The sequence below is a fragment of the Rhincodon typus genome, chromosome 36 (assembly GCF_021869965.1).
Source record: "Rhincodon typus isolate 14 chromosome 36, sRhiTyp1.1, whole genome shotgun sequence".
Taxonomy (NCBI): Eukaryota; Metazoa; Chordata; class Chondrichthyes; order Orectolobiformes; family Rhincodontidae; genus Rhincodon; species Rhincodon typus.
In genome coordinates, this window is record NC_063367.1 from 1,263,528 (window position 1) to 1,286,460 (window position 22,933).

A 22,933-nucleotide genomic window follows, 5' to 3' on the forward strand; every position below is an offset into this window, starting at 1 on the left:
TCTGTAATGAGGTCAGGAGCTGAAAGGCCCTGATAGAACGCAAACTGAGCATCAGAGAGCAGGTTGTTGCTAAGAAAGTGCTTACTTGTTAATGAGAACTGTTGATGACCCCTTCTATCAATTTACTGATGATTGAAATTGGATTGATGAGGCCGTAATTGGCCAGGCTGCATTTGCCCGGTTAAAATCTTCCAGCTATGCACATGAACAATGGAAACACATCAATTTTGTTAATATTCTATCAGAGTTGTATTTGATGTGATAGCTTCCCATGTGTGCAAAAGTGTGCCAAAAACTTTTGTGCACTTATTCCTGTTCCTTTATAATCAATTCATATTGATTTCTGTGGATCTAAGGACTAGCATCGAGGAAATCAATGATTTTCTTGAGTGTCATGGTTTTAAGTTTAATGGAGAGTTAATAATTATTGAAATATTAATAAATCTGTCTCTGTGTGAGTCCAAATATGCCATATGTTCAATCAAATACATTGTTACTTGCTGATGGCATCACCAAATAAAGGAATCAGTGAGAATGAAAAAGTACCCCCAGAAAATCAGCAAGTGACCCTCAAAAAAATCCCAAGAGGAACCCTTAACAGAAAGTATTTCTATACCTTTTCAAAATCCTGAACTGCCTCCCTTAATGGCATTGTAGGTGTAAACTGCACCCCATGTACTGCAGCAGTTCAAGAAGGCAGCTCCCCTCCATCTTCTCAAGACTCAATTAGGGATGGGCTAAGATAAACCATTTGGGCCAAGTATCCTGTTTCTATGCTGTAGTTCTGTACTTTTTTGATGTATGAAGCATCTGGCCAGGTCACATCTATGGTAAGGGAAACTGGTAACATTTCAGGCTGACTTGACTTTGTCACAACTACCCTGCGACCTTACAGAGAAGAACAAGCAAGGATTTCCAGCACTTTCTCTTTTCATTTCAGATTTCCAACGTTTGCTGTATTTTACATCATAACACTGTCGCTAGTTAGACGGTTTGTGTCAGTTACCTTGTCGTTTCCACTCTGCGGCAGGAAACTACAAGCTGGAGAAAGCCCTTCTTTCCTCCCAGCTGTCTGTTGTTATCAGTTAGAATGATCACCAGCGTGGGTAGTAACCTAGGGTAACATGAGACCTTCGCTGTTTTCCCTGTAAATGGAAATAACTACTGTTGACGACAGATGTCACATAAAACGTGCCATTGAGCTTCTTGAGCCTCAGTTGCACCTCCAGACGTGTGTTGGGAGTTTGTACAGGTATATATTTTTCAGCATCAATGAAAGGCAACTGCAAATTAATGCAATACTGGGCCAGTCGAGGTAGGTTCAACAGTTTATCTAGTGCTGCTCCTTACCTTTCTGCTCTATTCTTGCAAGCTGTCAGAACAGTGGTTACATATTCCTTTGTTAAAGTGAACTTGCATTTTGGATTTCTTATTTTTCACACCAGTATTGTGGTCAGGGAAACACTCGATGAGATTAATCGAGATATATGAGAGAGACCTTCAGGAGAGATTGTTTTTTGATGCAGTGAGTTGTTGTCTGACAGGGTGGTGAAAACAGATTGCATCATTTCTGTCAACGGGAAATTGGATAGATATATGAAGGAGATAGGTGCTGGGATCTGAGGAAAGAGCAGGGAAAGGTAGCACAGAAACTATTGGCTGAATGGCTTCCTTCATTTAAAATTTTAATTCATTTGTTATATGGGCATCACTGGCTGGTCTAGCCATTTATTGCCTGTCCATAGTTGTTCTTTAAAAGGTCGTGGTGAGCTGCTTTGAATTGCTGCAGTCCGTACTGAGATTCCCTCCTTAATGGTATTGTGAGTGTGTTCCAGGAGTTAGATCCAGTGATACTAAAGGAATGGTGATTAAAACGATATATATTTATATATAGATCAGGATGGGGAGTGGTTTGGAGGAGAACTTGCAGGAGGTGACATTCCCATGTATCTACTGTCCTTTTCCTTCTAGATGGAAATGGTTGTGGATTTGGAAGGTGCCTTGGTGAATTTCTGTGCTTCATTTGATAGATAGTACACATTGTTGCTACTGAGCGTCAGTGGTGGAGGGAGTGGATGCTTATGGATGTGATGCAAGTCAAGTGGCTTCTTTGTCCTGGATGGTGACCAGCTTCTTGTGTGTTGTTGGGGCTGCACTCATCCAGACAAGTGGGGAGTATTCCATCACATTCCTGCCTTGTAGATGGTAGACCAGCTTTGGGGAGTCAGAGGTGTGTAAGACTCCTAGCCTCGCATGTGAAATGATAAAAATAAATTCTCACTGATGAAGTGAAAAGCTCCTGGATCTTATCGTGGCTCCTAAGTCAATTCATTATAATCGGCAAAAAAACTAGGGCAACAGGAAGGCATTAATCGAGACAGCGTTCTCTACAACGATTGCAGAACCTGTTTGGCACAGCAGTGGCTAAACACCTCTCTTGCAGATGTGTAGACTCACACACAGCATGTAAGATTAGATTTAAGAATCACATGGGGCATAGAAACTTAGAAAGAAAACAGAAAATATGAGCAGGTGTAGGCCATTCAGCCCATCATGTCCACTCCACCATTCAAGATGATCATGGCTGATTTTCTGTCTTACAGCCATACTCCCTTTCTCTCCCCAAATCCCTAGACACTTTAGCCGCAAGAAATCTATTTCTTTTTTAAGTGTATTCAGTGACTTGGCTTCCACAGTATTCTGTAGGAGAGAATTCCACAGGTTCATCACCCTCTGGGTGAAGATATTTCTTTCGTTTCAACTCAAAATAGCCAACTGTGTATTTTGAAATCATGAACCCTTGTTCTGGATCTCCCCTTCCCCCCCAGGCAGGGGGAGACATCATCTCTGAATCCAGTATGTCCAGACCTGATGTAGCTTTTTGACTACATTTCTATACAGTTTATTTTCTTCTGATGGAGAAATCCTAATTATTTCAATGCAGTTTACACTCTGACTCCTTGATCCTCATCTCCCCTGTGCCATTGAGAGGCTGGCTGGATTGCAAATTGACCCTCTGTCTGAAGATAGGTCTAGAAAGAATTTGTGAAGCTTGAGGATGCCTTGGAACATGCTCCCATTGGGAAGATGCCTACTCTCCACTTCAAAATGCATTGAGTTTGGGATCCTGGTGTCTGGTTGGTTTACAACTATGGAATCCTTGTCGGGTCCCAAAGGATCAATTGGGACTTTCAGTCTCAGTGGGTTTACTGTTGTTTGGCAAGTCGAGTGAGTTTTAAGGGATTGGAATACAGATAGGGAAGTGGAACTGAGGTCCAGATCAATCACACAAGCTGAAGAGTGACGGTTGAATGGCTTCTTTCTGTTTCAAAATCACAGAACAGTTACAGCACAGAAGGAGGCCAGTCAGTCTGTCCTGTCTGTGTCATGTCTCCACAGTCTCCTGATGCCACTTCCCTGACTTTTTTCCTCCTCAGGTAATAACCCAATTTCCAATTGAATGCCTCAATTGAACCTGCCTCCCCACACTCTTAGACAGTGTATTTCAGATCCCAGCCACTTGCTGTAAGAAAAGATGTTTCTTGATGTCACCATCACTTCTTTTGCCAATTATCTTAAATCCATGTTCTCTCATTCTTGACCCTTTCACCAATGGCAACAGTTACTCTCTCTGTATTCTGTCCAAAACCTTCATGATTTTGAACACTTCAATCAAATATTCCCCCAGTCTTCTCTTCTCCAAGGAAATGGTCCCAACTTCTCCAATCCATCTTTGTAACAAAGTTCCTCATCTCTGGGATAAATGTTGTGAATCTTTTCTGTACCCTTTCTATCATATTTTCCCCAACACAGAGCACAATGCTAGAGTTTGTTTGTAGGATTGGAATTGATTTTTACAGTGGGCTTTTAATCCCTTTTTCTCAGAAGAAGGCAGCACAATCCCAAAGGTGTTAATTATAAACCTGGGGGAGCCTCTGGTTAAACCTTTCTGGTTAAAACTTCAGATGGTTCAATGAAGCAGCTCCTCAAGGAGCAAATGGTTGCCCTCATATACGCCCTCCCTTCCCCCATCCACATTATTAACACCCTGATACTACAAGGAGCCTACTTTTCTGCATTGAATAGGTTAAAGAATTCACGTGGTTCACTAAGAAGACAGTAGCTTTCATGTTGAAATTTTGAGTTTGCCTATTAACTGTCAACATGGATCAGAAAGCTGCCCCATCGGTAGGGAGGATGAGAAATCAAACCCCAAACATGCAAAACCACCTCAGGAAGCCTTGGAAGTGTATATCACCATTAGACCAGTGTACACAGGGGCCCGAACAGGCTAGTGAAAATATCTACATTCGGAGCTGAAAGAGTTAAGTTACGAGAAGGAGCTGTATGGTTAAGGTCTATATCCTTTCAAGCATAAATCTGATCAGATCAAGGGGTTTAAGGTAGTTAAACTATTCAATAGAGGGAAATTATTTTCTCGGCGTGCAGCAGTCCAGAACCTTCAAATTAGACCATTCAAAGGGGACTGTAAGGAAACACGTAGTCACACAGAGGAAAGCAGAAATCTGGAATGTTCCACACACCCAAAACATTGCTGCTGTACTTGGGGGTCAATTGAAAATGCCAAAACTAGATTTTTGTTAGCTCTGCCTGAGGGTATTAAGGCATAAGGAGTCAAAGGAGCTAATGGAGTTATAATACACATCAACCACGGTCGATTCGAATGCTGAAACAAGTTAGAGGAGCTGAATGGCTTCTTGCTGTTCCTATTCCTTCATATTACTAAGGTGACAAAGATGTTCACTTAGAAAACTAGCCAGATAGGACACGGGAATTTGCAGAGTCAATCCCAAACTTAATTTCAGCTTCACAGATCAACAAAATAAAGCAGTAGCAGGGCCAGGAATTTAATCGTCTCCCAGAGCTTCAGTGCGTTTAAACTATCACCCTCAGCTTGATTTCCTGAGGTTCTAACAGGCCCCCACAAAACCTTGGTGCTGTGTTTATTTTGTCTGCTGAGCTATACTGAAGGGTTACAGATGTGCTGGTGTATACTGAGGAGACTTTCAGATATGCTGGAGTATACTGTGGGGATCTACAGATGTGCTGGGGTATACAGGGGAGATTAGCACATGTGCTGGAGTATACTGGTGTTAAAGAGGAATAAGTTAGCAGAGAGAGAAAAAAAGCTGACCAAAAGTTTTGTCAAAATAAAACCAGAGATGGAATCTTTTCTTACTGCGGGATTAAAGAGAACATTAAGCTATGCGTCAGCAAGCAAAGATTGTAGAAGGTGACTGATAACTGTATCTTCTGAACGGTCGTGGCTGATTATACCCAGTGCTGGTGAACTCATGGGCGCACTTTTTCCACCTCAGACAATGTGTGGTACAGTCGACCTTTATTCCAGTCTTCACCTCTGATCTTCATGCAACCTCAACTCTCGGTGGCACAGGAGAAAAGGACTCATAACTTCTCCAAATCAAAAGGGATCTGGCCTTATCTCAAGTTTCCACAGTTAAAGGTCAGTATGTCATAGTCTCACACTGTTCTGTAGATAAGCTTAAGGATTTGTGCATGTCTGCTCAAAGGTAGATGTTCTAGATTTCAAAACTTTACATTTGCTTAACCTTCTGGATGAAATTGATATTCATTATCAGTAATAAAGCAGAAGACCATTCAACCCATGGTGCTTGTACTAGCTCTTTGCCAGAGAAACCCGATATTAGTTACAGTTGTTCCATTTTCTACGTGTTCCAAGGATGCTTTACAATGTTGATCTCTTCTTCAAAAGGTGCAAGGCTGTCTTGCCAACCATGCACTGTGAATTCACTATATAATTCCTCTCGATCTCTTTCCCACTCACTCTATGGGTTCCAGGACCACAGGGAACTTCTTACTCTCTCAGAACTTCGGCTGATTTCAAAAACTTAAATTTATCGCCTTCCATGATTCTATGAGTTCAAACTGGAATCTTCACCAGCTGTGAATCTGACCATTTATTGCATATTTTGGGCCTCACTTAACCCTCACCTTCTCTTCTGTGTTCATCCTTGACTGTCTTTAGCTCCTGCTGTGGGCAAGCCATTGTCTAGTCAAATATTCAGGGTGACATGTAGCTAATAAAACTCGCAGCCTTATGTTAAAAAGCAGCAGCAAAGATCACTAATAGATATTTAAACTAGCAACTCTATAGCTCCACTTATTTTGGTAACTCCAGTTTGGTTTGTAATTTTCCATCTGCAGTCTAAAAACATGGGAACAGGAGTAGGCCATTTTAATCCTTTGAGTCTGTTCTGCCTGCTGCGTTGGATGATTTCTGATCTGTATCTACCCAACTTTGCTCCTCAAATTCCTGAACATCTTTAGCAAATGAAAATCTGTCAGCCTCCACTTTGCAATTTGTACCTCTACCTTCCTGACCTCTGGGGGAGAGAATTCCAGACCTTTTTTTTGTATGAAGAAAGTATTTCCTTACATTAGTCTGAAAGAGTCTAATTTTGTCTTGGTGCTTGTGGTGACCCCACCGTCAGTTTTCTCTTCATGTCTTTTACAAGTCTTCATCTGTTTTCTCATCAGTCCTTTCCCATTTCTTGTCACATGGCCCAGGGACACTTCCTGCTGCAGTCATCACTCATTTTGACCTTCTCCACATTTGATGAGGTGACTGTTTTGCAGAGAGGTGGACAGGGCTATTTAACCAATGTTTCAGCTGAAAAACAGCCTGAAAACACCCTGAATTCACATCTTCTTAGCTCAACACTGGACAAAGAGGTAAGTTGGGAGGAACCTACAATTAAATAGCACCTGTCACTATCTTAGGACTTTCTAAAATGTCATACAGCCAATGAAACATTTCTGAGGATCATTACCGAGGTGTAGCATGTTGTTGCATTTGGAAACAGGTCAGCCAATTTGTATACAGCAAGCTCCCACGAACAGCAATTTGATGTGTCAGTTACATTAGTTAATGGGGAAATATTGAGCAGGATACTGTAGATATCTCTCCAGTTCATCTTCCAAATAGTGTCTTGTGATCTTTTACACCTACCCAAGAGGGTAGACAAGGTCTCAATGAGCATCTTTGACAGTGTAGTACTCCCTCAATACTATACACTGTCAGAGAATCAGTATTGAGGGAATACCACATTGTGAGAGGATCAGTACTGAGGGAGCACTGCACTGGCAGAGGGTCTGTACTGAGGGACTGCTGCACTGTCGGAGGTTTAGTACTAAAAGAGGATCATAAGGGATGTTGTTATTTCTTGACTGTGTACTGAAGTGGAGCCTTTGCAACATTTTGAGCAGTGAGGATAAGTAATGCAATGTTTTAATTTGTATGAAACCTAAAATGTTCTGACGGGAATCACACAAAATGTAAGACATAAGAAGAGGCTATTCAGCCTATGATGTCTATGTTGGCCAGTGAAGAAATAACCAGACTAATCCAACCTCTTGCACTCGATCTGTACCTCTGAAAGAGTGTTGCACTGTTGGAGGGTCATGAGGATTGTTGTTACTGCAAAAGTGTGATTGATGAGGCACTTTGACTGTATCAAAGTGGAGCCCACGCAATGTTTCGAGCAGTGAGGATAAACAGTGCAGTTTTTTTAATTTGTGTGAAACCAAATTATAGATCACAGCTCTTCTCAAATACACCCAGATGTTTTGTAAAAGTGCTGAGGGTTTCTATCCCTCACCCGCCCTCACACCCTCTAACCCCCACCACCCCCTTTCAGGCTGTGAGTTCAGACCCCAACCACCCTCTGGGTGAAAAGCTGTTTCCTAATCTCCCCTCACTGAAATGGAACTTGCCGGAATTGCTATGATTTCCCACAGACACCGTCTGGACAGTGTAACCACCACTTTAACTAAAAGAAGTTTAACTGAACTGAGTTATAGTATGTTGTCTCCCACACGCTGGGACACGAGGAGAGAACTGGAGAGAACAAGAGTTTTTGGATTTCTTGGTAATATTTAAAGCTGTCGAGTAGAGGAAAAAATACCTTTTATCCTGTTCAGATGACATCATTCTTGTTCTCCCGATCACCGATCATTTGAATAATTGTTGCTTTCACGAACAGAAAGTTGCCAACAGCATACATGTATTTCCAACTTGTTTTTGTGTATTTGCATATTATTTGTGGAATTATACTCTCCCCTTTGTGACTTGTGAAGAATTTTGCATGGGGTACGGTAATTGGCAGAGGGATCATAATGGATTGTGAGCTCCCCTCCGGCTGCAGGTTGGCCATTGGTCCCTGGGGTGGGGTGAGGAGTGATTATCCCATGGGACATTCAGCCAGTTGCTCAAACATCTGGAATACAGGACCACTTTCCCCATTTGTTTATCTCAGAAAAAGCAGAATTCCTCCCTTGTGACCCATTCCGAATAGCCCAGCTCCCTCCCACCCCTACAATGGCCAACAAAACCTGATGGGATGAGATAAAATATTTATCCACCGCCCACCACCAATGACAGGACTCCCTCAGTACCACAGGCTTCAGACTACACAAGTTCCATAGTAACCAGTCCTTCCAACTCTTTTATACTGCCAACTGGGGTGACGGTTGTTGTCAAGGGGCTAGCATTCTTTAAGGGCCCAGAAACAATAAGTCGTTAATTCAAGGAAATTCAACAAATTAAGTCAAGTTTCGTTCATGTATTCATCATGTGCTCTAGCATAACCATGGACACCACCAACTCCATCTCCAGGAAGACCAGGCTGTAGATGTGGGTCAGGGTCAGCAGTCAATCAGCTTGGATTCCATGTGGTCTGGTCTTCTGGAATGGAGGCCTTACCCTTCTCTGTCACCTTCATTCTGACACCAAGTAGCCAAAGATCAGGAGCGAGGGAATGAAAGGCAGCTAGACACCAGGTCCAGGGACTGGGAGCGGGGCCTCAGCAGTGACCTCTATCCCTGCCCAACCACAACAGTCCTGCCAATACCACCAGAGTCTGGGATCCAGGTCCTTGGGCCCTGATGTACACCCTACCTTGGGCCCAGGCCAACACTGCAGCTGCCTTGCATGCTACACAAAGGAAAATATAGACTGACTCTGGCAGCAACCAGTTTGTGCAGTCCATGAATCAGGTTGAAAAACCAACTGGATGGAACTGCTTCGTGCAATACTGTTCACGTACTGTTAATCGCTGTATGGTAGCTGCCTTTGTTCATTGTAGTGTTGTCCCAAAATGGCACAGCTCCTGTTTATAATTGAAAGCATCTCGACAAATGAACTGTACCTTAAGGTCAATAAGTCACTGCAAAACCTCAGGTGCAAAAGCATTTTGTGTTTCTGCTGATGAGGAAATAGCTCAACATCATCGGCAGAAACATAATCTTTAATTGTATCCAGTGACATTTGAATGGGTTGTTTGTGACAAGAGTGTTCCAGATCAGTGTGGCTTCTGTATTGATCAGACACCATGCAGCAGATAGAGAGAGAAAGAGAGGTATTGTAACACAATCGATTGTTGTGTCAACATTTACCTTTTTTACTTCTAACATTAAATAGATTTTAAAAAGACATGAAAGTGCCTGAAGATAGTGGGTTTAATTATTCACAAAGTACTTTCAGGAAAATTTAAAATTCCGGGGCAAGATTTTAGATTTTGGTTGGGGACACTGCTCGCAAGGTGATGTTGGGAACAGTCACACAGCAGCGATTTTTTTTCCCAGAACCAGTGATCGGAGGGAAGGGGGCCATCAATAATCAATTGGACAATCGGTTCTCAAAGATGGAGGCCCAATAGCAGGACTTCAGCCTGGTGAAATAACTCCATGAAGGCTGGTATCCCATCACCAAGTCACCCTTTATTTACATGGGCATAGCACTTGACACTGGTCTGGCTTCCTCAGAGGCAGCTCTGAGTGAACAGAACCTTTGATGTTCCATTTTTATCTATCAGCTCCCCAATTTAGGCCAAGTTAACAGCCCTAGTCAGGGAACACCTATTCTTTGAGATCCACCTAGCTGACCTCATTACAATCACTACAGAAGGAACAACAGGATCCTTTGCAGTTGGAGAGTGAGGGCATCCCTCCCTGCTGCAGGCTTGTCTGTAGCTACTGCAGAGAGTGGAGAGGACCTTAGAGAATGCCTGGCCCATGGCCAGCTGCTGAGAGAGGACTGTGTAGAGGACATACCACAATCACCTCCTCCTTTGGTTTCCTCACACCAATAACCTGAGCTTCGAGGCGCTGTGGGTTCGGTGTAATTGAAGTTGAGGTTTCTTTTGCATTTGCTCACAGGATGTTTGGCGTTGCTGACTGGGCCAGCATTTATTGCCCATCCCTAGTTGCCTGGAGAAGGTGGTGATGTGCAATTCCCTTTTAAAAGTATCTGTCTTTGCCTTGCAGCATCGATTCCTACTGTCCTTCAGTCTCTCCCAAAGCCTCCACACTCACCCTAAACTATCATCTCACCCACTCACAACCTTCCTGATCTCCATCCCCAATATCCTTCCATTGATAAACTAGAGCATCTCTGACATTTCCAGTTCTGTTCCCCATCTCCTGTACAATAGCAGGCTGCTGCATTGAAGCTTTTGTAGTGGTTTATATGTCAGTGCTTTCTGCAAATGTTCATAAATTCACAGAAGTTTTAGGTCCATCCTATTTATTTGATAATTTTCTGATGCCTATTGTGTTGCTGAATAGAACAGAGTTTAACAAAAGCTCCAAAGAGTGTGGAGATGGGCACGAATCCAAATAAGTACCACACACAGAGGAATGATTTGAAAGTCGAATGGGGTTTTGCAAATGTAGTGACGCTTTTTACAGGACAAAGGCAAAATATGCAAATATATCTTGATAAAATAAAAAAAACCTGCTTCTGTTCAGCTGTTTGACAACAGTGTGATCACTTTTTACAGGGTCACTGCTTTGGGAGGATGGGAGAATCTCAGAGGTTAATGAGTTGCTCCCAAAAGTCACGGTCTAGCTCCGACGTCTTGTCGGCAGGAATGCTAAAGGAAATGGCCCTCCGGTGGTTCACGGAGACCCAGGCTGCTCTCATCCTGCAGAACGGCAGGTTACCCGAATGGTTCCACGGTTTTGTGACCAGGAAGTAAGTTCTACGGACTCGGTCAGTCACACAGTAGACAGTGCGTAAGAGTCAAAGCTGAACCAAATGTGCAAAATGTTATAAAAGCTGCTTTTCACCATAGCTCCATTATTGTTACAAATTGCTAATTGCTTCCTTAAACTGGAACTGTAATCTATCAATTACACTATCAGTCCAGGGGCTGTAATCCTCTGATTACACTGTTATCCCAGGGACTATAATCCATCAATTGCACTGTTGTTCTATGGACTGTAGTGTTGTGACTACACTGATGTTCCAGGGACTGTAATATTCCGATTACACTGATGTACTGGGGTTGCAAAAAGGGTGACAACCCCTTTCCTACTCTTTGGGGTCTGAGATCATCCATATATAACAGCACAAACTATGTTTTTGTCTGTCTGCGCAGACTGAGGAGGGTCAAGTTTGGAGGATAATGAGATATTTTATTCAATAATTATTCAATAAATGTCATATAGAACCCAGATTTCCCACAGCAGAAGGAGTTCCCAGACTGTGCTCCCCCCAGGTCATGTACTCTCCAGTCTGTCTCCATTCCCACTCCGCCAGGCCATATACCCTCCCGTCATCATGCCCTCCCCCCCACCCCCAGGCTGTGCCCCCAGGATTGTGTTTCTCCCCATCCCCGTCCACCTCACCAGGCCGTGCTCCAGCAGGGCCTCGGTAAACTGGACAGCAGGTAAGTGATTATAATGTCAGAGGCCCGGGTCTGCACTGGGCGCAGTCCCCTCTGCCCTATCAAGTGTCTGTCCTCCGATGTCTTCCCTCAGCTGTCCTATATAACAGAACAGTGGTTGAGGTGGGGCTGGGGGAATGGGGGTTTTGTGCTCTGTGTAACACTCTGCACTGCAGTGTATTCCGGCCACAGCTAATGACACAAGTCTGTTTGGGGCCTGGTTCTCGCTGTCCTAATAGATAACTCTGTGTGTATGTGTGTGCCAACAGAGAAGCTGAGAGCGTCCTGAAGGATCGAGATATTGGTCACTTCCTCATCCGGCTGAGCGACCGAGCATTTGGCTACATATTGTCTTACAAGTACGTACTTTGAGATTTGATGAGGGAAGACAATAAACAAGATTCAGGGTTGCATTTAGAACATTTTTTTTTTCTCAGACCTGTGAAGGCACAACCCTCGGTGGATTCTATCTGGTCCAGAAGAAATTGTCTGCATTTATGTGGCACCTTCCATAACCTTAGGATGTTTCAAGTGAAGGCATTTGAAATGGAGTGACCACTGTAATGTGGGAAGCAGTAGCCAATTTCATCACAGCAGGATCTCACAAGCAGTGGGCCCTTCATCTGAGTGCCACAGCCTGCCATTGCAAAGGGCAATTAAGAGTTGCCACATCGCTGTAGGTCTGGAGTCACATGTAAGGCTGGATAAGGACAGCCAATTACCTTCCCTAAAGTGAACCAGATGGGTGTTTGGCAATGGTCATGGACACTATTATAGAAGGTCAAAGTTTATGAAATTAATGCAAATACCCCAGCTGCTTTTGTGGGTTTTGAACTCATGTCTCCAGAGCATTACCTCTAGGTGATCAGCTCAGTGACATTACTAGAATGAGAAAACTGAAAGAACTGCAGATGCTATAAATCAGAAACAAAAACAGAAATTGCTGGAAAAGCTCAGCAGGTCCGGCAGCATCTGTGGAGAGAAAGCATAGTTAATGTTTCGGGTCCAGTGACAAACCACGCCCCCCCACCACCACCACCAAGTCTCTGTCCCCTGAGTTCCGAAGAAGGGTCATTCGATCTGAAACATTAACTCTGATTTCATTCCACAGATGCTGCCAGACCTGCTGGGTTTCTCCAGCAATTTCTGATTTTGTTTGTGACATTATTAGAGCTGTGTTTGTCAGAGACTGTTCCTGCAGGAGAAATGATGATAATTTGGTTTTGTAGCACAGGCTGTGGGTATTTGCTGGTGTGAATAGAATCTATGGATCTAACCTTCTGATTGGTTTATCTCCAGGGGTAGTGATCGCTGTCGACACTTTGTGATCCAGCAGCTGAAGAACGGCAGATACATGATTGATGGTAGCACTCACACTCACAGGAGTCTTGCAGCCTTGATCAACTACTACACAACTGAGGTTATCCAGCCCTTTGGAGAGGTCCTCACTCAGTCCTGCAGTCAGGTAAGCGACTGTCACTTTGCAGATATACCACATGGCCTCCTTCTTCCTTTCGATCTGTTTTCTGAAGTAGCAGCTCTCTCATTTATTCTGTACATAGTCATATTGAGAGGCATCTCTCATTTGTATTGATTTGAGAGCAATCTGAGCCAACTGAGGTGCAAAGTGAATCAAGGACACTGGAGCATTTGCTCTTTATTTGAGATTCAGAGTGGCCACCACAGAGGATGGCCAGACTGTTCTAACCTTCCAATATAATTAGGTACTATATGCCCATACGTATGTGCCCAGAGAGTCCAATCACTCACAATACAGGTAGTATAGCTAGAAGTTCCCGTTTTTAGAAGTGCAATTATTTCCAATGTGTCAGTCTCACAGGATATCATGGCCTCGCTGTAGAGTAATAACAGGGTGATCTTACTCAGTGTTTACTCAATTGATTATTAACTGCTGATAAGCTGATTATTAAACCTTCACTGCCCAAAAAGCATGGCCACTAACTTGGTGATTGCCTACTTGATGCAGACAGATGGGTCTCCGCCTCATATTACAGACCCTGTCGGTTAAAACCCACTACGAACAAGAATTCCTGAAATTCAGCAGCACAACTTGAACAGTATTAGCTCAGCAGGTCTGGCAGCATCTGTGAAGAAAAAATATCAGAGTTAATGTTTCAGGTCTGGTGACCCTTCCTTAGAACAGGGTCACTGGACCCAAAACATTAATTCTGATTTTTTTTCTTCACAGATGCTGCCAGACGTGCTGAGCTTTTCCTGCAACTTCTGTTTTTGTTCCTGATTTACAGCATCCGCAGTTCTTTTGGTTTTTATTTGAATACTATTAGTGAGAGCCTGTCAGTGACAGAAGGCGGTAACAGGGCAATGGCACACAGAGGCTCATTTTCAGGAAGTATTTTTGCCTTTCCCTGTACTCCATGTGATTGCCAACCCTGTGAGTGTGACCGAGTATAAAGTGGGAAATTGTGAAATTGTCCATTTTAGCAGGATGGACAGAGCAGAAGCCTATTATCTAACTGGTGAGAGGCTGCAGAGCTGTGAGATGCAGAGAGATCTGGGTGTCCTAGTACATGAATCATAGAAGATTAGTATGCAAATACAACAAGCAAATTAGGAAAGCTAATAGAATGTTATGTTTTATTGTGAGGGAAGAAATGCATTGAAAACAGTTCAGAGAAGGTTTACTAGACTGAATACCTGGAATGAGGGGCTTGTCTTATGAGGAGCAGTTGGGCAGACTGGGCTTGTATTCGCTGGACTTCAGTAGAATAAGAGCATACAAGGGGTCTTGACAGTGTGGATGTGGAGAGGATGTTTCCTCTTATGGGGGAGTCCAGAAGAAGGAGATACACTTTAAAAATAAGGGGTCACTCATTTAAAACATAATTTGTTTTGTTTCTCTTGGAGAGTTGGTCTTTAGGACTCTCTCTCTGAAAATGTGATGGAATCAGAGTCCTTGATTTTTTTATTATTTATTCATGGGATAAGCGTGTCGCTGGTCAGCCCAGGATTTATTGTCCAGAGGGCAGTTAAGAATCAAACATATTGCTGTGGTCCAGACCAGGTAATGATTACAGTTTCCTTCCCTAAAGGACATTAATGAACGAGATGGGTTTTTCCAACAGTTGACAATGGATCCATGGTCATCATTACACACATAATTCCAGAGATTTATTGAATCTGCTATGGCAGGATTTGATCCTGAGTCCCCAGAACATTACTTGGGTTTCTGGATTAACAGTCCAGCTAAAATACCATTAGGCCATCACCTCCCCCTAATCTATTTTTAAGATCAAGATGAAGAGATTCTTGATAAGCACGGTGGGGGAAGAGGTGATGTAACAGGTTACCAAAAGTAGGCAGGAATGTGGATTTGAAGTTAAAACAAGATCAGCCATGATCTTATCAAGTAGCAGAGTAGACTGAGTGGTTTGTAACCACATGTTTGTATGCATGCAAGTGTCTTAAAGATCAAATAATGGTTCCAGTCCCATCCTTCTAGGTGTACCTACAGACTATTGTTTGATTGGGTCTTCATCCCATTATAAATGTACTGGTTTGTTAAATGAGTAACTTTACGTAGTGCCAGTCTCCTGTTTTCACCCCATACCCTTGCATGTTATTTTTATCTAATAATTGTAAATGCCTGTCCCTTTTGCCTGTCACCTGCACACATCAGGGCTCGGTCTAGGTACTACAATGAAAAGTTGGTGGCCAAGTGATTTGTACAACATGGCAGCTTTTCAACATGTTGCTGTTTGTACCAGAAGCTAGACAGCCAATTAAAATGTAATTTCATAAAATTACTGGGGCCTTTAAACAGCCTACTATACAAATTTGTGGCCAGATTTGGACTTTTCCGTTGGGATCATAATACCAGGGTCAAATCAGGGCCATAGCACTGGGCCATGAAGGGAACAGTCACTTCATTGGCAGTGATTTTTCCCAGAATTGGCCAATGAGTGGTCAGAGATTGGCTTAGCCGATTTGTTAATAATGTTGGTTCGGTTGTCAAAGCTGGAGATCTAGAAGCAGACCCACCAATGCAGCGGGTAGCTGGTTCCAGGTGACAGAGAGGGAAGTAAGCCATCTTGAGGCACTCTATCTCTGCCTTCTAGATTGAAAATATATCTTTGGCAGGAACTTTCTATGTTGAGAGTGGTTTGATTGTGGGACTTGTTTATATGAACAGCAGTTGAGGTGAATGTAAATGGCAAACCGGATAAATGTGAGGGAGAAAGAAATTGAGGGATATGTTGTTCAGATGGAAGGACATTTGTGAAGAATGGAAAAAGCAGCACACAGCAGTTGGGCCCAATGGCCTGTATGTGTTGCATAAACTCAATTTAACACACCACATTTTGGTTTACAGGATGACAGGAACAATCTGTACGACCAGGTCAATTCACCTACTAAGTCCAACTACGAGGAGACAGAAAGGGAACCAGTGTCCAGACAGCCACATTTTCTCAGCCACTCCCAATCTGAGGAGGTGTCACAGAGACCTCCAGCTGTCCCTCCGAAGGCCAACAGGATCCTCAATACCAGGAGGCTGACCTCATCTCTAGAAAGCATGTCCTCCAACAGTGAGGTGAGTGTCTCATTACAGTTACCTCCATGTGAGCTATACAGCCATTGCAACAACTACTTTCATTTACGTAACATCCTTATTATTGCAAAACACCTCACGAAGCTTTGTTTAAGTGAAATTAATCAAAATATATTCACATATGTTATAGGGAGGGTTTACCGGGCTATTACTAGAATAGGTGGGTTGTCTTAAGAGGAAAGGTTGAACACGTTGGGATTGTATCAACTGGTGTTTAGAGGAGTAAGAGGCAACTTGATTGAATGTGCACAATCCTGAGTGGTCTTGACCAGGTGGATGTGGAAAGGATATTTACTCTTGTAGGGAGAATCTACAATTAAGGATCAACGTTGAAAAATTAGGGGTCACCCATTTAAAACAGAGAAGAGGTGAATTTTTTTTCTCTCAGGGGGTCGTGAGTCTCTGGAACTCTCTTCCTCAAAAGATGGTGGAAGCAGAGTCTCAATATCTTTATGGCAGAGGTGGATAACTCTTCGCCACCCCTTTGTTTAATAAGAATTTATCAGGGGTAGGTAAGAATGTGGATTTGAGGTTACAATCAGATCAGCTTGATGTTGTTGAAGGACAGAGCAAGCTCGAGGGGCACAATGGCCTAATTCTGCGCATGATTTTTACATTTGTGTAGCGGAAAAGCGGTGAAGTGGAGAGGCTAAGGGAGGGAATCCCCACAAACGTTTCGGAGGCAGAGAGCTGAAGGTACAGTCGTCAGTAGTGGAACAGTTCAGACGGGGGGTGCAGGAGAGAAGAGCAAAGATCATGGAGGTAGCCTGTGGGCCTGGAGAAGATCATGGAGACAGCCACAATGGAGCCAGCGAAGGATTGGAAAATGATGGGAACATTAAAATCAAGACACTGACTGGGAGCCAGTGTTGCTCAGCGAACACAGGAGTGAGTCAGGGAGTGGAACTTTCTGGGAGTTTTAAGACGTGGCAGAGTTACAGGATGGAAGGCTTAGCTTCAGATAAATCCACTCCCACCACTCTGAATAGCTGAGGTAAAGAGGTTATTGTCAGGCCAAATACAGCATCTGATTGTATGCTGCTGTGGAGTGGTCAAAGCTTCCTCCCCGCCATTGGCACTGCCAAAACAATCTTTACCTGCATCAACTGGGGGCGATTGTGAGCAATAACAAGAATCTCCTCATGGGATCTGGGGACTTGGCTGTGAGGAGTCAGAGTGGGGGAGGGATGTTCATGAGAGGTGTAGGAAGTGTCCGGTGGTCTGGCTGCGGTCATTCACCTGGTGAAGCTCAATGGATTAGCCTCTGCCTGTCAACTGAGTCTGTTCAAATGATTCAGGGACCCTATTGATCAACTTGAACATGTTATCGCAATCCCTGGAATTTTGCTGAAATGAGGCTGGAAAAATACACAGACCAAGATTTTACAAGCTAGAAGCACATGCAACTCAAGACGTTTATGGTTAACTGATGTAGATTACTGATGTTTCACAGCAGATATTATTTCCGGTTTTCACCAAGCTCTTCTATAAGACTATCACTGTCTTTCAGCAACTGTCCGGGGAACTTTCTCAACCAGTTTAATGTGATTATGTCCATGCGTAGTCAGATTTCTAAATGTGACTTAGCAACAGAGACATTAACAGACAGACTTCTACCTGAAGCTCTCCCAGTCTGTACTATACATTACCTGTGAAGGCAGAAGAGACATAGAGTCCCACAGCACAGAGACAGGCCCTTTGGCTCAAACTGGTCCATGCCGACCAAAATGTCCATCCACGCTAAGCCCATTTCCCTGCACTTGGCCCATATCCTTCTAAACCCTTCCTATCTATGTATTTGTCCAAATGCCTTTTAAATGTTGTTAATGTACCAGCCTCAACCACTTCCGTTGGCAGCTCATTCCATATGTATCCCATATGGAATGGGGACTCAGTTTAGTATCTTAGCCAAAAGCAGCTGCATTGGCAGTGCAGCACTCCCTCAGCACTGCACTATGAGCACCAGTCTGGATCCTGAGCTCAAATCCTGATCTCAGGTCAGGTCAGTGCCTTGTGACTTTTAAGTTTCACTCCAGGGATTTGAGCTCAGGACCTAGACTGATGTTCCCAGATCAGCTAAAGATATCATGGATGCCTTGATCAACATTTATCTTTCAATTAACATCATAGAAACAAGTGGCATTCTTATCATCAATATAGCCCATTTGTGTGAAACTTGCTGTGTGTAAATTGGCTGTTGTGTTTCCTACATTATGCCTTCTGTGCTTTGGGACATGTCAAGTTGTGGAAAGGAACTACAGAAACTATGTAGGTAGTATGGTCTGTCTTCAGAAATATCAAATGTTCTTGAAAAATGATTTCCAGTTGACCTGATGAAAATGTTGATTTGTGTTGAAGGACTTTGACGTAGCCCCACCTCTGCCGCTCAGGACAAGCCTGGTTTTCGAGCAGGACAATCAGGATGGAACAACATACGGGCGATTTAATAAACTGAAATACAAGGAGCAGCAGGCACTCCTGGTATTGGGCGACAAGAGCACAAACAAGGAAAGCTTGGCAAATCCACTCTACAGTATGGGAATGGATATCCGAAAGCCCCAGCCTTCAAGGAGGCAGTCACCAATGAGCAGTGTTATATATTCCCTGGCTGTGGAGCCCCAGCCGATATATAATGAGGCATTTGAGCCACCAGGAGTGAATCCATCAACAGATGTGGTGTACGCTGAAGTGGACGTGGAGCAGTGGAAAACTGGAGTCGTGCCCGCTGCGAGTGGTAACAATTATGCCACCATTGTTGCACCGACTGAACACTCAAGCCAGGCCTCCGATGCCAAACAGTCGAGTTTGGCCACTCCACCTTTGACTCCTCCTCGATTGTCGCCCAATTTGAATCAGAGATTGAAATCTACATCGCCCACTCGCTCTCCACAGAAACACAAAGCCAGTCAGAAGCTCCTGACGAACCTTTGGCCCCTCTCTCATTCAGCTGAGCATGCTCAGGCAAAAGATCAATTGTATGAGGATACCCTGGACAAGAAAAACTCCACAAACTGTCCGGAGAACACGTACGAACAGATTCCCGAGGAATTCTCCAGACGAGGCCAAGCGAAGCCAGTGACTGCAGAGAAGGTAAAGGTTATCTGCTGTATTCCTGACCCTTCACCCCTGCCTTTTCCACTCACACAATTCCAGTGGCACCATGGGGACAAGTGGGAGTAGTAGTAGAAAAGGCAGTTTACAAATAACCAAGATTCACTCTTGTCTCCGGGGAGCCTTTCATTGATAACTCCGTGAATTTCTACCTAGTGTTGAAACCCAGGGCTCAGACTGCTGCAGCTTATGAATAGGAAATGTCCTGGAGTTCCCACATGGAACAGGTTGTACGCTCCAGGGGTTGGAGGAGATGCCCTGCCCTTCCTCTATCGAGTAGATCGTAAAACTTACTACATAAAAAAAGACTACTCACTTCTATTGTTGCTTATATAGGGAGGTTAATTATAATACTTCAATAAATTCTGATTGAAAAACAAATAGAATTTTTATTTCCCAGCTCCTTAGAAAGTTAGCCTAACTTAGGAAATTAAACTACTGTCAAAATTATGTCCCATGAATGAAGTGAAAATAATGAATATTAAATTCAACTTATGTTGTAAATTAATTTAGTGGCCCTGCTCTCCCAGTGTAGAGAGGTACTTCAAGACAGTACAGTTTAAGAAAGCTGTGATTTGTATTGTTCCAAATCTTTCACCTGACATCTTCATAGAAAGTAGTATAAGTAGCCTTGTATCTAAACATGCCTGCTGGGAATGTTTCTCAAGAAATAGAGACTGGCTTGTCCATGTAGTCAAGCAGGGAAGTGAAACTAGTGCAGATAGTAGTGTATTTTTGGCAGTACATACTCGATGGGCTGAAACGTCTCGTCTTTTCTGTATGATTCTGTAATTCTCGGTGAAATAGTTCCAATTGAATGAATTCTTGAATTCCTCTTAACGTAGTTTTCTCTCATTGCCCACACACTAGGGAGCTTGAATCGATGAACCTGTGATCATTGAACAGATTGCTGAGCGAGGATGAGAGATCACACTATCTACTCACTCCCAATCCTTGCCTTGCCCAATCCTGTTGCGCACACCTGGATAACTAATTCCTTGTGGTTGCTTACAGTGATAGAGATGTTTTATCTTGTGTACACAGCTGCAATTTTCTTCTTTTATGGCAGAAGTATAAAGCCTACGATTCAACCCTATTTTATGTTATGCATTTACCAAACCCTCACCCCAACCTGAGCTGATTCACCCCCCAATTGACGTATTTGCCATTACGCCTGAGCACGGCCTTTGACCCCGAAATGCCCCCTATCCAATGGCTGTCGGCTTCCTCCAATCACACCCTATAAGTTTCAAATACAATGAAGACATTTAATGATGTGGAAAGGCTCGACAGGCTGTTTTCTTTGGAATAGAGGAGGTTGAGGGGAGATTCAATTGGTGTGTAAGAGTATGAGTCGCCCAGGTGGAGTAGAGGGAAAGGATCCAATTCCCACAGGGAGATCGATAAAGGGGAAATGTCAGACATAAAAGAGTAAAGGGGAGTTGGGGCTAATTTTTATTCACCCAGAGGCTGTGGGAAGGGGCAAGGGGAGCTGGTCTGGAGCTTACTGCCTGTAAAGTTGGCTAAAGCAGAAACTCTCATCACATTTGGGTACAGACTGGAAATGCTATAACTGAGAGAGTGACATACTAAGAACTGGAAACTGGGATTAGGTCAGATTAGGGTAAGGATTAGGGTGTGTTGGTTGACAGAGCCATAATGGGCCAAATGACTTCCTCCTGTTTTGTAAATACATTTGTGTGTGAACATGAAGGAGGGATATCTTGTGCTCTGGGCCACCATCAGCTATTTTTAACCCACATTTATATGATACTACATTTTAATTCAGTTCTGTATAAATGGGCTTCCCCGTATTTGAACAACTGCAACAGAATAATATCCACCTTCTCACAGTGAGACAATACTCTCACTGGATATTAGAACTGAGCTTTGCTTCCTGTTAGGATGCAAGTTTGTATTTGTACATTTGTAAGACTCAGGAAGAGTTTGCTTGTTGTAAATGAGATCAGTGTTGTAATGATCCACAAAAAACAGCCTCTGACAACAGCAGCAAACTGGACCAACCAGCAGGCCATTCCTAGAAACTAACGCTTGTTCCGAGTTTAATGGGATAAGGGAGCGGGTAATCTCCGTATGAGAGTGGCACTGAGTGCTGGAACAGAGCAGGGCCATGCCCCACTGAAATGACCATTCTCACCAAGTGTATTGGTCCTGGTGATCCTATCATATCACCATAGAATCCCTACAGTGTGGAAACAGGCCCTTCGGCCCAACAAGTCCACGCCGACCCTCAGAGCAGGCCCCAGACCCATCCCCCTAACCTACACATCCCTAAACACTTTGGGCAATTTTACATGGCCAATCCACCAAACCTGCACATCTTTGGACTGTGGGAGGAAACCCACGCAGACACAGGGAGAATGTGCAAACTCCACACAGTCAGTCAGCCGATGGTGGAATCGATCCTGTGTGTTAAAATGGATTGGAGTACTGGAGAAACTAACTGGACCAAACGCAAGGCTTTAAACCCTAGTGCCAGCAGATAAGGCGAAGGAATCCGATGCAATGAGTTGTTCATCTCAGTCAACTCTGGATTGAAATCAGTCAGGACCAAACCCCTCCAAATGGAGGGTCTGCTGCTTCTCAATGATTGGATGCTGGAAAAGTAGGAAAGTTGGCATCATAAAGTGCTGACAAGCTGCCAGTGGATTTGTCCTGGCATGGGTTAGGTGGTTTACAGGTTTTGGGCATGTGGGGATTAACTGATGAGCCTGTAACAACCTGGGGATTGTACCCACCTGTCACAATACTGGGAAATACTGGGCATCCATACCCATTATTTTCCCTTCATGGCCTTGTCCATCTGCCCTCTAACTTCCTCCAACATTAGGTTTCCCCCCACCCCACCACCTTGACTGCGCCAGCCATCATCTTCAATGCCATTTCTCTTCAGTGCATTCCTCCAATAGCTCCCTCGGTCATCCTTGCTGAACTCCCTCCCTAACCCCCTTCAGTAACCCCCTATTTTCTCTGAATTTCAAAGCCATTTTGAACCAGCTCTGCGCCACCTTGTCCTTAGTTACTGTCCGCTATATTTGGAGCCTCATTCCCTCCCTCCCAACCCTCTCTCAAGGACCAGAGTGTTCTTCATATTTTACGGGTGCTATATAAATGTGATTTTTTTGAATCTTTACACTAAATAGTTTAACCCAAAATTCCCTGCTTTTGTTTTCCCAGGAGGAAGTTCGTAAGAAATGGTTCTCCGATTGGAAATACAAGTGAAGAAAGAAACTGATTGGTCCCCATCTGATGAAAGTGGTGCTCAGCACTCCTCGTCCATCATCGTTTTAATTCTCTGGATCCCACCATCTACCCTCTTAACATACAACACTACGTTGAAAATGGGCCCAGCGATTTGCTATATTCCAAGAAAGACACTGACCCTAGTTCCTGGTATATTTTTTCACACAAGCAACACTTGGTGCTAATGTTTCACATCTTCGTAGGTATCACAATAAACTGTCATTAACTTCAATAGATGGAA

At 43.6% G+C, this 22,933-nt stretch overlaps 1 protein-coding gene across 1 annotated transcript; it reads left to right on the plus strand.

Moving 5' to 3' along the window:
* Positions 1-1,272: 1,272 nt before the first annotated feature.
* Positions 1,273-22,671, plus strand: LOC109931475. Its single transcript, XM_020530774.2, has 8 exons — positions 1,273-1,315; positions 5,340-5,485; positions 10,842-11,035; positions 11,999-12,088; positions 13,029-13,194; positions 16,081-16,299; positions 18,676-19,407; positions 22,627-22,671. Exons 1-8 carry the CDS (start codon positions 1,273-1,275, stop codon positions 22,669-22,671), a joined length of 1,635 nt encoding a protein of 544 aa, XP_020386363.1.
* Positions 22,672-22,933: the final 262 nt, after the last annotated feature.